At 44.4% G+C, this 14,841-nt stretch overlaps 1 protein-coding gene across 18 annotated transcripts in view; it reads left to right on the top strand.

Moving 5' to 3' along the window:
• The window catches only part of Synrg (synergin gamma), an 84,439-nt gene that overhangs the window by 56,041 nt on the left and 13,557 nt on the right, over nucleotides 1–14,841 (top strand). For 9 of the 18 annotated variants that reach the window (XM_052759726.1, XM_052759725.1, XM_052759719.1 and 6 more), the window contains 4 exons: nucleotides 6,804–7,166; nucleotides 9,968–10,131; nucleotides 10,999–11,052; nucleotides 11,733–11,829. In XM_052759726.1, coding sequence (XP_052615686.1) covers nucleotides 6,804–7,166; nucleotides 9,968–10,131; nucleotides 10,999–11,052; nucleotides 11,733–11,829 — 678 coding nt within the window. Of the gene's footprint in view, nucleotides 1–6,707; nucleotides 7,167–9,967; nucleotides 10,132–10,998; nucleotides 11,053–11,732; nucleotides 11,830–14,841 lie in introns of all 18 variants that reach the window. The other 9 variants (XM_052759721.1, XM_052759723.1, XM_052759708.1 and 6 more) reach the window with 2 other exon arrangements.

The raw sequence follows: 14,841 nt of genomic DNA, 5'->3' as shown, positions 1-14,841 counted from the left end.
TGAGTACCCAGACTTGGAAGCTATTTGCTCTATTTTGGAATAGGATAAGAGTGAGGAACCTTGGAATAGAATTCTTTTTCAAGTCTCAAACACAAGCTGCATAAAGATTTTGGGGAAAAGAATCATTTCAATGTTTTCACTTTTTTTTTTTTTTTAAGACAGGGTTTCTTTGTGAAGCCTTGGCTGTCCTGGCACTCTCTCTGTAGACCAGGCTGGCCTCGAACTCACAGAGATCCGCCTGGCTCTGCCTCCCGAGTGCTGGGATTAAAGGCGTGCACCACCGCCGCCAACTAATGTTTTCACTTTTCACGAATGATTTGAAGGTTTTAAGTTTTTGATCATTTTTAGAATTTGTAGAAGAAAGGATATTAAACTCCTGAAAATGAGAATTTTGAGTAGGATTCCAGAGACCGCTTTCATATGCCACCCGAGAAAGAAGAAAGTTGGGTGTCAGGGCTGAAATGGAGTCACAGAAAAGCCGAGCCTTCACTTGAGATGGAGAGTGTGTTGAAAGCTGAGAAGTCACTGTTAAAACCTCGTACAGGATGCTCTGCATTTTAACTGTGTGCTACTAACAAACTTGGGAAAAAAGCCTCCAGCTGGTGGTTCCAGCAGCTGCACTCTCCACTGTGAGAGCCACCTCATGGGGCTGTGTCCATAGATTCTCCAAAGCCAGAGCAGTCTACGGGAACTGCATTAACTCTTGTGAGCAGAAGTGACTGTCCCTGTGTGTAACTGTCATTCACTGAACAACTCATTGTGTCTAGATAGCGTATTTTTAGGGAGGGAGTTTTAATAGTATAACACAACTTCCCTTTTTTTTGGTGATAAAGACTTGCATTCTGTGCTATAGGTCCAAACAAATAACACTGTGGTGTTTATCCTGATGCCAGGTAAGACACAGTTGGCTAATGCTTGTCTCTGTCAGTGCATGAGACATCACTGAACACATCACAAATGTGCTGGTGTTCTGCAGTCACTGTATTGTTCCTGTTAGAATCCATGCTCATTACCAGAGGGAACAGGTGAGAACAGAGAACACTGGCAATGTCATACAAGCTGTGCTACCTTCTAAAATAATTAAAATATTGTTGTGTGAGACAGGGTTCCTCTATGTGACCCTGGCTGTCCTGGAACTCACTCTGTAGACCAGGATTGCCTTGAACTCGCAGAGATCCACCTGCCTCCACCTCCTGTGTGCTAGGATTAAAGGTGTGCGCCACCACCACCTGGTGATGATTTTTGTTTATACTTCTTTTGTTTTTTTAAGTCAAGGTCTTATTATGCTGTCTGTGCTGATCTTGAACTCCTGAGTTTAAGTTATCCCCCTGCCTCAGCTTCCAGAATAGCTAGGACTTCAGGTACATGTCATCATGCCCAGCTATTTTTACTTATGTATATTTATTTATTGAATGCTAAACAAGTGCTCTACCGCTGAGGTACACCCTCAGCCAAAATTGCTTTATTGTTTTTCTTATGAGTAGCTTCTACTTGGTTCTCTCGTTTGAAGACTTTTGATAAGTTGTTTGGGAAATGTCAGCTAAGTGAGAACTTAAGAGGGCATATACCCCGGAGGCTCTGTCCCCTAAATCTGCTCTCTCCCTTTTGGTAGCCAGAAAGCCTTCATTGTAATTACCATCTTTTGTGCTCATTTGGTATCATTTTCATGGGGTTTCTATTATTTTTTACTATTTTTAAATGTGTGTGGGGGTGTGCACTTGGCGTGCAGGTGCTACAGAAGGTAGAGCTGGAGTTACAGGCAGTTGTGAGGTGCCTCCCATGGCTGCTGGGTCCTCTGGTAGAGCGGTACATGCTCTTTTTTTTTTTTTTTTTTTTTTTTTTTTTTGGTTTTTCGAGACAGGGTTTCTCTGTGTAGCTTTGCGCCTTTCCTGGGACTCACTTGGTAGCCCAGGCTGGCCTTGAACTCACAGAGATCCGCCTGGCTCTGCCTCCCGAGTGCTGGGATTAAAGGCGTGCGCCACCACCACCCGGCGAGCGGTACATGCTCTTAACCTCTGAGCCCTGTCTCCAGCCTGGGATTTCCCGGACTGACCTTGGACAATCTTACTATCTCTTGCCTTCTGGCTTCCTCTGAGTTTAGTATTCTCATGCTTGCTGCTTTTCTTTATTGAACTTAAAGCATTGACCTAGAAACCTGAAAATACTTAGCGTGGACACAATGTAGACCATAGCGTCACAGGAGTCAGTGCAAACATGTAGAACTGGGAGTTTCTATACAGATTAGAAAACACAGGAAGGCGATCAGGCAGCAGTCTTGTGTAGCCTGTTCTCTACAGCAGTGCCTATCAGGAGGCTTGAGACTTAGCAGGACATAGTCAGACCGGGCTTTACAGTTAGTGGAGAATATTCTCTAAGGGAGAATTGGGCCCAAAATGGGGAGAAATTAAAATAAATATTTTGTGGTTTGTGTTGGTAAATGAAGGCTGGGTTAACGCAGCATTAGACATTAGAAGTTGTTCTCTCTTTGAGCCACCAAACGTTGCTACTGCTATGCAGAACACTCAAGAATAATGGAATTGTGCATGTAATTCTTTTTTCCCCCCTTCCTCTAAACTCCTTCTTTAAAAGCTAGTAACTCTTAATCTCTTGGGCATATGCCACCAGCTTTAGAAAACATCCACAGTGGCTCTCATCTTCTATGTCCTGTGGTGGTGGCTTGCATGCCTGAGGATACCCTGTTTCATGAACAACATGCATTCAGAGTGGATCTGAATAGAGGTTATGCAAGAGCCTGATAGGGTTAGCTGCCTGTAGGAGAGAAAGCCACGTCTTGATTTGTTCCATGATGGGAAGCCGGTCATACTGTTTATTCTTTTGCCCTTTGTCATAGTGAATTCCTGGTTGCAAACAAATCCATGAGTGAAAGCACCCAATTTGGCTTGTTACCTGTGCCCGGTTGCAGCTCTGGTTAGCGTCGCCCAGGAGCCCGAAGAATTGGAGCTACAATACTCTTCTTTGATTGCAGTCATTCTCCATTTTCTTTTTTCTTTTCTCTTGTAATTTTCAAAATTCAGCTAGGAAAGTGCAAAGCCATCTCTAGTCATTTTGGTGCTTATAGCATCCTGTATCATTTTTCCCAGACAGGGCTCCTGTCCTTCCTGCTGGAGGCCTTGTTCTTTATTATTTTTAAGCTCTTTATACAGTAATACATAGAACTGGGTTGCTAAGCAAATAGAGAGCTGCTAACATGGGCAAATGGGTAGTTTTCATGTTTGTTCTTTACCTTCAATCAACTTACGTGCCAAATTTTTCTTAGAAAATGGCTTACCAGTATTCACTATACCAAAAAAAAAAAAGCACACTCTGCATTTATACCGTGTGTAGATGCTAAGGCTTAGGGAAGGATATTATGTAATTGTTTGCTTTTTGGTTCTTATGTAATGCCAGTTTAGTGCTTATGTGTTCAAATTAATTACTCTTTAGTAAATTGCTTTTTCACCCACTAGTAGCCAGTAAATAAGCAAAAATAAAAACATTGTTTCAAAGCTTGTACTTAGTGACTCATAACATGTCTACTCTTCAGTTAATTTTATACACACACACACACACACACACACACACCTCAAACATTTCCTTGTAAGTCTTTCATTTGGTTTTTCATTTAGTCTTTGGCTCACCTCAGTGAGTGGCTCCAGAGGTGAAATGTTATATGATTTCATTGGAGTCCTTCATAGTTAGAAAATCGTAAGAGCTCTTCAGCTAAGGTAACGCTTATTGCCTACAATGCCTTTTACCTGATAATGTGCGTCATTCTTGATTTAAAAAAAAAAAAAAAGGCTTGCTTTCTTGTTGCATAATTGCACAAAAAGGTCTTTTTATTACCATAGCAACTTGGTTGCGGTGTTTGAACCAGAGCTTCATTCCATAAATTTGTCTTTGGTCTGAAAAACAAAATCACTGCTTTTTAATAGATAAGATAGTAGAAGCAGTTTCTGATATGGTTTCCCCAAGGAGTCTACTGGAAGGGTCTAATAATAAATGTATCTGTGTGGTGAAGCATTCTGCTGAATGTACCCCTGACAAACTGGCCTTGAGTTTAACCACATCTGCCTCCTGATTGAATGGCACCTCCTTTGAGCCTGCACACCTAGATCTAGGTAGATCCTCCACATGGAGAGGAACCACTACAGTGAGAGACTAAGAAGGTGCCTTGTCTAACGGCTTGCTTCATTTATTCTAAATGATAAATTGGTTGCCCAAGTCATTTTTCCTTCTTATTAAGCAGGCCACATGTGAACGGGTACCGTTTGCACTGCAGAATTTTAAAGTACTCCATCATTTAGCAGAAGAGATTGGCTTTTTACTGGTTGACTATGTAGCATTTTTTTTTTTATTTATTATGTATACAGAAGAGGGCACCAGATCTCATTACAGATGGTTGTGAGCCACCATGTGGGTGCTGGGAATTGAACTCAGGACCTCTAGAAGAGCAGTCAGTGCTCTTAACCTCTGAGCCATCTCTCCAGCTCCGTAGCATTTTTATTATTAATTTAATGCTCTTATCGGAGCACAGGGAGATGTGTGGAATGATGGTGGGAGAGCTGTGGAAGTGTCTGGAACCTTGTACCTATTCTAAACTATGTGTTATTGCTGTGAGGGAGGGAAAATGACCAGTGTTGTTCCACCCATTGGCTTAATTATGAAAATCCGTTCACAGAACTCTGGATTCCTTGTGAGATGTGTGTGTGTGGTTGTCAGGGTGATTGGCCTTCTCATCTTGGCTACATTAAGTGAAATAGGACGCCTCTAGCCTGCCCCAGTGCCCCGCGGAAAGGAGTCTCTTCATCCAGCCATAGGCAGCCTTCTCTGGTTTTGCTTTTTGAAAACTAGCTGAAAAGCCAGGCCTATAATCCAACTACTCAAGAGGCTAAGGCAGGAGGATTTTGAGTTCAAGGTCAGCCTAGGCAAGTTAGTAAGAGCCTGTCTCAACAGAGTTAAAAACAGAGAGCTGGAGATATGGGTCAGTGGCCAGGCACTTGTCTAGTGTGCCCAAGGCCCTGGTTCAGCCCCCTGGTTGACAGAAGGGTAGAGAGGAGAAGAAAATGAGCAGATCAGCTTTTCCTGATAAATCACTAAGATGGGGAGTTACCTTTTTGTTTTGACTCTGAAAGGATTCAAGCTGTTCTATGTGTTGCCCTCTGGGCACTGAAGAATCTTCCACACACGTCATCACAACTGATTGTCCTCACAATCCTTCAGATACGTATAGATTCCTCTCCACTTCATAGATGAGCTTACCAAGGCTCAGAAAAGCTCACTTTGGAGGCTGAGGTGGGAGAGTGGCCAGGATTCAAGGCCAGACTGAACTATAAAGCTAATGGCCATGCTAACAAAGTAGGTGGCAGAGTCAAACTCCGATCTTTCCAGACTGAAAAGCTGTATTCTTTCTGCTGTCTCTGCCATCTCGTTAATCATTCGTTCATTCATTCATTCATTCATTCATTCATTCATTCATTCATTCATAGATCAGGCTGGCCATGGAGATCAGCTTGCCTCTGCCTCCTGAGTGCTGGGCTCAAAGGTGTGCGCCACCTCATCCAGCTTACTCACTTAAATGTAGACAAAGAAGATAGGGGGTCTTCTAGCCCAGCGCGTCTTTCACTTCTTCCATTTTCCAGTGGGTGTGGGGAGGGAGATGCGTTACTGAGGCAGAAACAGCCCAGCAGGACCTCAGACTTTTCCTTTGCTGGCCTGGGACTCAGAGAGATCCACCTGCCTCTGCCTCCTGGGATTCAAAGCGTGCTCCACCACACCCAGGCACTCTGTTCTGGTTTTTTTTTTTTTTTTCTTAAGGACTAGAGTAATTCAGGTTGATTTTTGTTTTTCTCACATTCTATCCCAGCAATAGGATATCCAAACTGACCAAAATAAAAACGAGGTAAGTGACTGCTTGATTAAAATCCTGTATGTGTCTTTGCCTGACACAGAAATTTTCAGTAATCTATTAAAAGTTAGATGAGAACGTTTTTACTTTGTTTTGAGAAACTGGACTTTTGGTTTGTCACATTTTCTATAACTGTGTCTAAGAGGAACACTGTCTAACACAGTCTAGAGAAAAGGAGATGTGTTTTGGGTATGGAATATGTAAGAATGCCTTCAAGCTCCAAAAGGAATAATTCATTAAATGATCTGAATCTTCTATCAAACTGTGGACATGACTATATAACCTAACTTTGTAGTAATTTTGTACATATAACAGAAAGGATTTGTTGTTTGTTTTTGTTCTTTTGAGACAGGGTCTCTTTGTAGACCTGGCTATCCTGGAACTCTGTGTAGACCAGACTGGCCTCGAACTCAGAAATCTGCCTCCCAAATGCTAAGATTAAAGGTGTGTAACCCCATGCCCAGCTAAAAGGATTCCTTAAAATCAAATATAAATGCTAGCTGAAAATGAATATGGTTTCTTAAAGATCCAATGTGACAGCCCAACTCCTTTAATTTTAGTGCAGGCTTTGACTGTAGTTTCTGCAGCATGGTATGGGACTGATGCAACGTTCTAGGCATTTTGCCTAACTTAGGAGCATGCCTCTGACTGTGGGACTTTCCCCTCCAGATGTAGAGGGCTTAAACTGTGGTGCTTTCGGAAGCTATCGTAGCCATTTTGCAGTGAGCACACTTAGGAGCTATGACTGGCCAGACAGGTGATAGATCTCAGGGCAGAAAACTCTCTCCATTTGTCCCCTCAGCAGGAAGTGTGTCTTTCTCAGCCACCTCAAACCTTCCAAAGAAAGAGACCTCATTTGGCGGTTCTGAAAACATCACCATGTCATCTCTCTTCAAAGGGATGGCCTTGGCAAGCGAGGATGCTCTTCCAGAGACTCCCTTCCCAGCCTTTGCCAGCTTTAAAGACATGATGCCTCAGACCATTGAGCAGAAAGAGTACGAAAGTGGGGACTACCAGGATTTCACCAGGCAGGACCTGCCCACGGTGGACCGGAGCCAAGAGACCACGTGTCCAAGCCCGGCTTCCAGTGTCGCCTCTCACGAAACCCCCAAGGAGTGTGCCGATGACTTTGGAGAATTTCAAAGTGAAAAGCCCAAAATCAGCAAATTTGACTTTTTAGTAGCCAATTCACAAAGCAAAATGAAGTCCAGTGAAGAAATGATCAAAAATGAGCTGGCAACCTTTGACCTTTCTGTTCAAGGTAAGATTTCCTGTGAGCTTGCTCCACATCCTTGCCTGAGAATAAAATGGTGATTTTTAAAACCAGGCATGGTGATGCCGGTCTGTAACCCTAGCATTTAAGAGGCTGAGGCAGGAGGATCATGAGTTTGTTTGAGGTCAGCTAGGTTATATAGCAAGCTTCAGGCCAGCCTAGGCTACATGATGAGTCGCTGTCTCAAAAACTAAAAAATAATTAAAAAAAAAAGATTCCTTGTTTAGCAGGACATAGATGTTCCAACTTCTAAGACTAGGGTTTCCCTGGAGCTCGGGTGCAGTCCCTGCCCCTCATCACTGCTTATTGAAGAAGAACAAGTAGAGTGTGTGGCTTTTCTTCACACTCTAGTTGGCTTAGAAGTGTGCTGTAGGCCAGGCGTAGTGGCAGATGCTTTAATCCCAGCATTCAAGAGACAGAGACAGGAGTATCTGTGTGAGTTCAAGGTCAGCCTGGTCTACATAGCCAGTTCCAGGACTATAGAGAGAGACCCTGTATCCAAAACAAAACAAAACAAAACAAAAACAACCAAAAAAAAAAAACAAAAACAAAAACAAAAAGAAGTATGCTATCTGAAACAGCCGAAGAAGTGGATTTGATCATTTGGGGGCAGGCTAGCTCTGCTCTTGTTCCCTAAATTCAATATGGCTATGAGTCTTTATTCAGCCTACAGATCTGGGAGTTTTGTTTGTTGTTATTGTTTTTTTTGACAGAGGGTCTCATGTAGCCCAGACTGGCCCCAAACCCATTGTGTTACAGAGAATGATCTGTTGAGCTTCTGATCCTCCTGCCTCAACCTCCCAAGTACTCCTAAGTGCTAGTATGCACCACCATGCCTGGCACTGAATGTATATTTATTTATGTATGTGTGTGGGTACACATACCAGGGCACACATGGAAGTCAGAGAACAACTTTTGGAAGTCTGTTTTCTCCTTCCATCATGTGAGTCCTGGGCATCCAACTTGAGTTGTTAGGCTTGGCAGCAAGAGTCCTTACCTGCTAAGCCATTGTGCCCATGAATGCATTTTTAATGCTCTCTTTGGGGCCTAAAGAGATGGCTCAATGGTTAAGAGGGTACAGCAAAGGACCCCGAGTTCAGTTCCTAGTCCCCATGTCAGGCACAACTGCCTGTAACTCTAGCTTCAAGGAGGATCCTACACCTCTGGCTTCCATGTGCACATGTACACACACAATTTATTTAAAAATAAAATAAGTGGGCTGATGGAGCAGTGGCTCAGTAGTTAAGAGTATTTGTTCTGGGGTTGGGGATTTAGCTCAGTGGTAGAGCGCTTGCCTAGCAAGCACAAGGCCCTGGGTTCAGTCCTCAGCTCCAGAAAAAAGGAAAAGGAAAAAAAAGAGTATTTGTTCTTGAGGAGGACCTGGGTTTGATTCTTGGTTTCTAGCTTGATGGTTCACAACCATTCATAGTTCCAGTTTCAGGATATCAATGCCTTGATTTTTGGGGGCACCAAGCACGAATATAGTACACATACATACACACAGGCAAAACACTCACACATAAAGTAAAATGAATAAATCTAATAAAAACATTTTAATAAATTAAACATTTTAAAAGATTTATTCGTTTGTTTGTTTATTTTATGTATATGAATGCTATCTCTGCATGTATGCCTTTATGCCAGAAGAGGGCATCAGATCCCACTAGAGATGGTTGTGAGCCACCATGTGGTTGCTGGGAATTGAACTCAGGACATCTGGAAGAACAGCCAGTACTCTTAACTGTTGAGCTGTCTCTCCAGCCCAAACTAAATATTTTTTAAAAGCTATCTGTGCTCAAGAGATGAGTCAATGGTTAAGAACATGCCGTGTCAGTCATGGTGGCGCACTCCGAGTTCGAGGCCAGCCTAGTCTACAAAGTGAGTCCCAGGACAGTCAGTTACATAGTGAGACCCTGCCTCAAAACAAACAAACAAACAAAAAGAACATGTAGTGCTTTTGCAGGGGACTTGAGTTTGGTTCCCAGCACTCACTTCTGGCAGCTTACAACTAACTAGAACTCTAGCTCCAGAAAATCTGATGTCTTTGGCCTCAAGTTTATGAGTGGGCACCTGCACTCATAAACACATATCCAAACATATAGCACACATACATAATTAAAATTCACAAAAATCACCACCTTTTAAAAAGGTATCTGTTTTAATTGACCCATAAAACCTAAAGTAATAGCAAATATTTTAAAATTCTATTTCTCAATCTGGATTTTTGGTTTTTCTTGCAAAGTTGTAATGTCTGGCCGTGCAAGACCTGCATTCCCAGTTCATAACAGTCAGCCAGAACTGAACAGCAGCACACGGCAGAGGTGGAGGGGTACCTCCCGGTTAGTCAGCATTTCTGCCATCTTTCTCCACATCTTCTTCCTCATTGCTGCCTCACTCCCTGTCTCTGCAGTTCTACATCTGCAGAACACAGCCTACAAGCAGGGAGCCAGGAAGGCGCAGGCCTACGAGCAGTAACAGGAAGGACTGACTCATGGCTCCGAGGCACCGGTATTTAGAAAGAAAGGCACTTTGCATCTAGACACCTGTGATTCATACTTAGATTATGTAGTGTAGTGACAGATCAGAGAAGAGTAATGGAGGAAAACCAGAGGAAGGCCCCGAGCAAGAGACCGAGATTCAAAGAACTTCCCGCACAGAGTGAGCGAAGACTGGGTCTCAGAATGCCTCCTGACAAGACCATCTGTAAAAGATGGTCTCATCGGCAAACAGGCCCCTGCTCAAGCCAGGTTGAGTAACAGAACCTTTGTGCCTACTGTCCCCTCACCCAGGATCACACAAGAGGAGCTTAAGCCTTGGGGATAAAGAAATAAGCCGTTCCTCTCCTTCTCCGGCCCTGGAGCAGCCTTTCAGAGACCGTTCCAACACTCTGAGTGAGAAGACAGCGCTGCCTGTCATCCGAGACAAGTACAAAGACCTGACTGGAGAGGTGGAGGTAAGCTGGGCAACTGCCTGGGAGAGCACCCCAGGAAAGAATGCTTTTCCTCTTTCCCAGGGGAGCGGGAGGGGAGGGATGAGGAGGAGACACTCTACACCAGATGGCAAATAGATCATTAGAGGTAGAGGCTGGTAGCATTAGCCCAGGATGAAAATGCTCCCTATGTGTGACAACCACCGAAAGTCATGACTAAAGTTGAAATTGTCCATGGGACTTTGCAAGGAGAGAAGGAGTTAAGATCTTTCCCCAAACTTAGACTTTATCATTCTACTGAATTTTACAACATCAACATAGAGGAGAGGAAAAAATGTTTTGGATCTTCTGTTTCTGTTTGTGGTATCTTAATTCCATTCCTGTTCCTGTGACACATACAAGTGTATACACACATACACATGCACACACAGTAGTGAACTGTGGAATGGAAAGCTGTATTCTGTGGAGTTTTTGTTGTTGTTTTGAGACAGTTTCATGTAGCCCTGGTTGGCCTAGAACTTTCCATGTTGACCAGGCTGGCCTTAAACTCAGCGATCTTGCTTCTGCGCTGCAAGTGCTAGGATTTTGGGGGTATGTCACCATGCCTAACTAAAGCTGTAGTATGGCCCTAGCTCATATACTAGGTATGTCCATGGTGAGTAACTGGAGAGACACTTGCACTGTTACTGACTTGGACAAAGGAAGCAGCATTTACACAGAGAGGCTGATGTAAAATAGGTCTTTCAAGTTCCTACTCTTAAATGGTAACTGTCTTTTGCAAGCATATGTTCAATAGAAAGGCGTCTTCCAAGCTCTTTGTATTGAGAGAAGTGATAAACAGAGGACCCCAAGCCTGCCTGTTGAACCCAGTTCCTTTTATAAAACCCACAGGAAAATGAGAGATACGCGTATGAGTGGCAGAGATGCCTGGGGAGCGCCCTGGATGTGAGTATGTCACTTGTGTGCATCTGAGCACACTCTCTTGCACAGTTCTGTCTCCTCCTTGGTTCTTTTGAATGAATGCAGGCAAGCACAAAGGATGCCTTACTTCCATCACCATGCAGGGGTCTCGGAGAGATGGTTCAGTTGAGAGCACTGGCTGCTCTTCCAGAGGACCCGGGTTCAATTCCCAGCATCTACATGGCAGTTCACAACTGTCTGTGACTCCAGTTCCAGGGAATCCGACACCTTCACACAGACATATATACATGCAGGCAAAACACCAATGCACGTAAGATTAAAAATAAATACATTTTAAAAAAGAAAGGAAAACCAGGCATCCTTCAAGTGTACAGTAGTAGACACTGGCCCATTTGTCAGCTGTCCCCTTATCTGTCACCGTATTTAAGAAGTGGCAAAGTGGTAGGTATCATTACCTCTGACCTACATGAAAATAATATTTAAACTAAAGAACCCGTTTCTCTCCCCATACCTCTCTTCCTCCCACAGAAGTGAAGGATGGTCTCTTCAAAGTTAAAATTAAGTTCTTAGACTTGTCTCTGCATAGGCACTTGCACACCGGTTGGGCACAGCTTTTCACACTGGTTGGGTTTTCTGCTAATGGGAAATTGATTTGCAGTGGCCTTTCTTGGTTGTATCAGATAATGTGATTTCAATTCTTGCAGGTCATTAAGAAGGCAAATGACACCTTAAATGGCATCAGCAGCAGTGCTGTTTGCACAGAAGTTATCCAGTCAGCCCAGGGCATGGAATATCTTCTAGGTATGTTCTTCGATATTTCGCATAGTCAGACCATGGCCTGTTGCATTAGTACCAGTGTTCGCTCACTCTAAGTAGTTTAGGTCTGCGCTCCACTGTATACAGCCTCACTAGCTGCTGCCTTCATAGGTAAAACACTGAACTCACAGGCAGCAGCTATTGTACTTGAGGTCTCCATAGTGAAGTTTTCAAGCCTTTGTTTTATATCTGTGGGGGCTGCAGAGATGGCTCAGTGGTTAGAGTGCCTGCTGCTTTTGCAGAGGACCAGAGTTCAGTTCCCCACACCTTGTTGCTTGTCTCACAACTGCCTGTAAATCCAGCTCCAGGGAATCCAATGCACTTTTCTGGCCTCCACCAGACCCTGTACGTACATGGCGTACATTCACACAGGTTTATACACATACTCCTGAGTAAGAATTAATATCTTAAACCAGTAACAGATAGAGCTCATTTATTTTTATCATCGAGTCTTAACTAGTAAGACATCTCAGTGGCATCATTTATGGGTCAGTCCTCCCTGTTCTCTCTGTGTTCTTCCTCTTTGTCCCTAGTGACTTACCTTCCTGGCTGTCTTCAGCTGTTAACACCGAACCTGGAGCCCCAGTCTGATCTAGTGCTCATCCCTCCATAGCTCGGGCTGCCCTGTGGCCTGGGCCACAAGCCCAGGAGCCTGACGTCTTTCAGACCTTCCTTCCTGTCCCCTTGTCAAGAGGCTTTGACTCTTTCTCAGAATCCCATCTCCACTCCTTAGCCCTGTTACCTTGAGTATCTTACACTTCTTACCATCTGCACTACCTCCCTTCACTAGGGTGACCCTCTGAGTTGGCAAGAATTGGGGCTTGTTTTGTTCATCCCCACCCCTCCAAACCCCGTCCCAGTTCCTGGCACAGAGAGCACACTGTGTATTGGCCGATGAGCTGCTATGATGGAGGGCCGGTCGGTCCCCTTGACTCTGTACCAGTCTCTTGCTCACACAGCCATAGTTCTCTCATTAGCTGATACCCACTGCCCGCCAGGAAATGGTGCCTTCCCTTCTAGGAGCATTCCTAGTATATCCATGGAAGGTTCTATTGGAACAGACCTTACTTGTTAGGGTGGACAGCCACTCTTGCCCTTCATCTGGAGGAGAGGAGGCAAAGCCATGGTGGTGTGCAAGGTGATGGGGCCTGTTGGCTACCGTTAGGATGAGGAGGAATTTGGTGCCTCTCCTTGCTTAAGAATTCAGCCTCTGGGGGCTCGAGAGATGGCTCAGCAATTAAGAGCACTGGCTGTCCTTCCAGAGGACCCGGGTTCAATTCCCAGCACCCAAATGGTAGCTCACTGACATCTGTAACTCCAGTTCCGGGGTACCAGACACCTTCATGCAAACAAAACACCAATGCACATAAATAAAACAAAAAACAACAAAAATGAATTCAGCCTCTGCCAGGCATGGTGGCGCACACCTTTAATCCCAGCACTGGGGAGGCAGAGGCAGGTGGATCTCTGTGAGTTTAAGGCCAGCCTGGTCTCCAAAGTGGATTCCAGGACAGCCAGGACCTATGCAGAGAAAAAGAATTCAACCTCATCAGAGACCACAGGAAAAGAACAGTCCTGGCCAGGCTCATGCCTATAATCCCAGCACTAAGGATGCTAAGGCAGGAGGATGGCTACAAGTTGAAGGCCAGTAGGTTACATAGTGAATTCCAGACCATCTTGGGCTGCAAACAAACAAAGCTAAAACCCAAAATCAATGCCGGAGATGGCTCAGTGGGTAAAGGCACTTGCTACCAAGCCTCATGATCTGTTTAATCACCAAGACCTACATGGTGGGAGGACCAGTGCATGCAGCTTGCCCTCTGACCTCTGGAGTGGCACTTGTGCCACCCTCCCATGTACAAATAAATACATGTAATTTTGTTTTATTTTACTTGATATTTCAAGACAGGCTTTCTCTGGGTAGCCTGGGCTGTCCTGGAACTCACTCTGTAGCCCAGGCTGGCCTTAAACTGAGATCCACCTGTGTCTGCCTCCTCCCAAGAGCTGGGATTAAAGGTGTGCACCACCAGCCCTGGCAATAAATGTAATTTTAAAAATTGAAATTTATGGCACATAGAAGCCTAACAATGTGTTTTTTAAAAGGATTCAGTATGGATTACTCTGTGATGACATTAACATTTAGATTCTTTAAAGCTCTATTTCCATTTTCAGTCAGTTAATGGGATTTCCCTGATTCAGCCAGAAACTCATAAAGAAATCTGAGCTAAACAGCCCAGTAGCTCACATAGTGTCTCCTGTTCAAAAACCCCTATTATGAGCCTTGTACAGCGTTCACATGTGCCATCCTCTCCCTGGTCCTTTGAAGAGCTCTACTGTCTTAACTTGAGGCACAGGGAGCTTCATAACTTGCCCCAGGATACATGGCTGGTAAGAGATGAAGCAGTGATTTGAGCTCATAGTGTATAGCTCTGGAATCTGTGTTTCTACTTAAAAGCCTCCAGCAGCATTGGGTAGCACAGTGGTCTGGTGACAGCCACAGTGAAGGCCTGGTGATGTGTCTCGTGACCATCTTAGATGAGGAGGTGCTCAGCACCCCTTCTTGTTGGGAGGGTTCGGCCTCATTGAAGACCACAGGAACAGAACTGTCTGATCGGGGAGGCTTGCACCTTGTGGTGGTGTGAATGAGAATGACCCCCATAGACTCATAGGTTTAAATACTTGGTCCCCAGTTTGTGGAACTGTTTGGAAAGGATTAGGAGGTGTGGCCTTAATGTAAGAGGTGGTGGTGGGGATAGGGATGCTTTTGGGCTTCAGAAGCCTCCTGCCATTCCCAGTACATTCTCTGCCTCCAGCTTGCAGTATGAGATATGAGCTCTCAGCTGTTCCCACTGCAGTTATGGAGTGTAGATCTATAAGCCCAATGAAGCCTTTTCCCTAAGTTGCCTTGGTCGTGGTGTTTAATCGAGGCAACAGGAAAGTAACCAGCACATGTCTGTACTCACAGACCTGTCTCTGTGCAGTCATGCCCCTCCTAAT

This window comes from Peromyscus californicus, unplaced genomic scaffold, assembly GCF_007827085.1.
Source record: "Peromyscus californicus insignis strain IS unplaced genomic scaffold, ASM782708v3 Scaffold_3__1_contigs__length_106647218, whole genome shotgun sequence".
NCBI lineage: Eukaryota > Metazoa > Chordata > Mammalia > Rodentia > Cricetidae > Peromyscus > Peromyscus californicus.
Note: the sequence above shows the minus strand (reverse complement) of the source record. Positions and strands in the feature narration are given on the sequence as shown.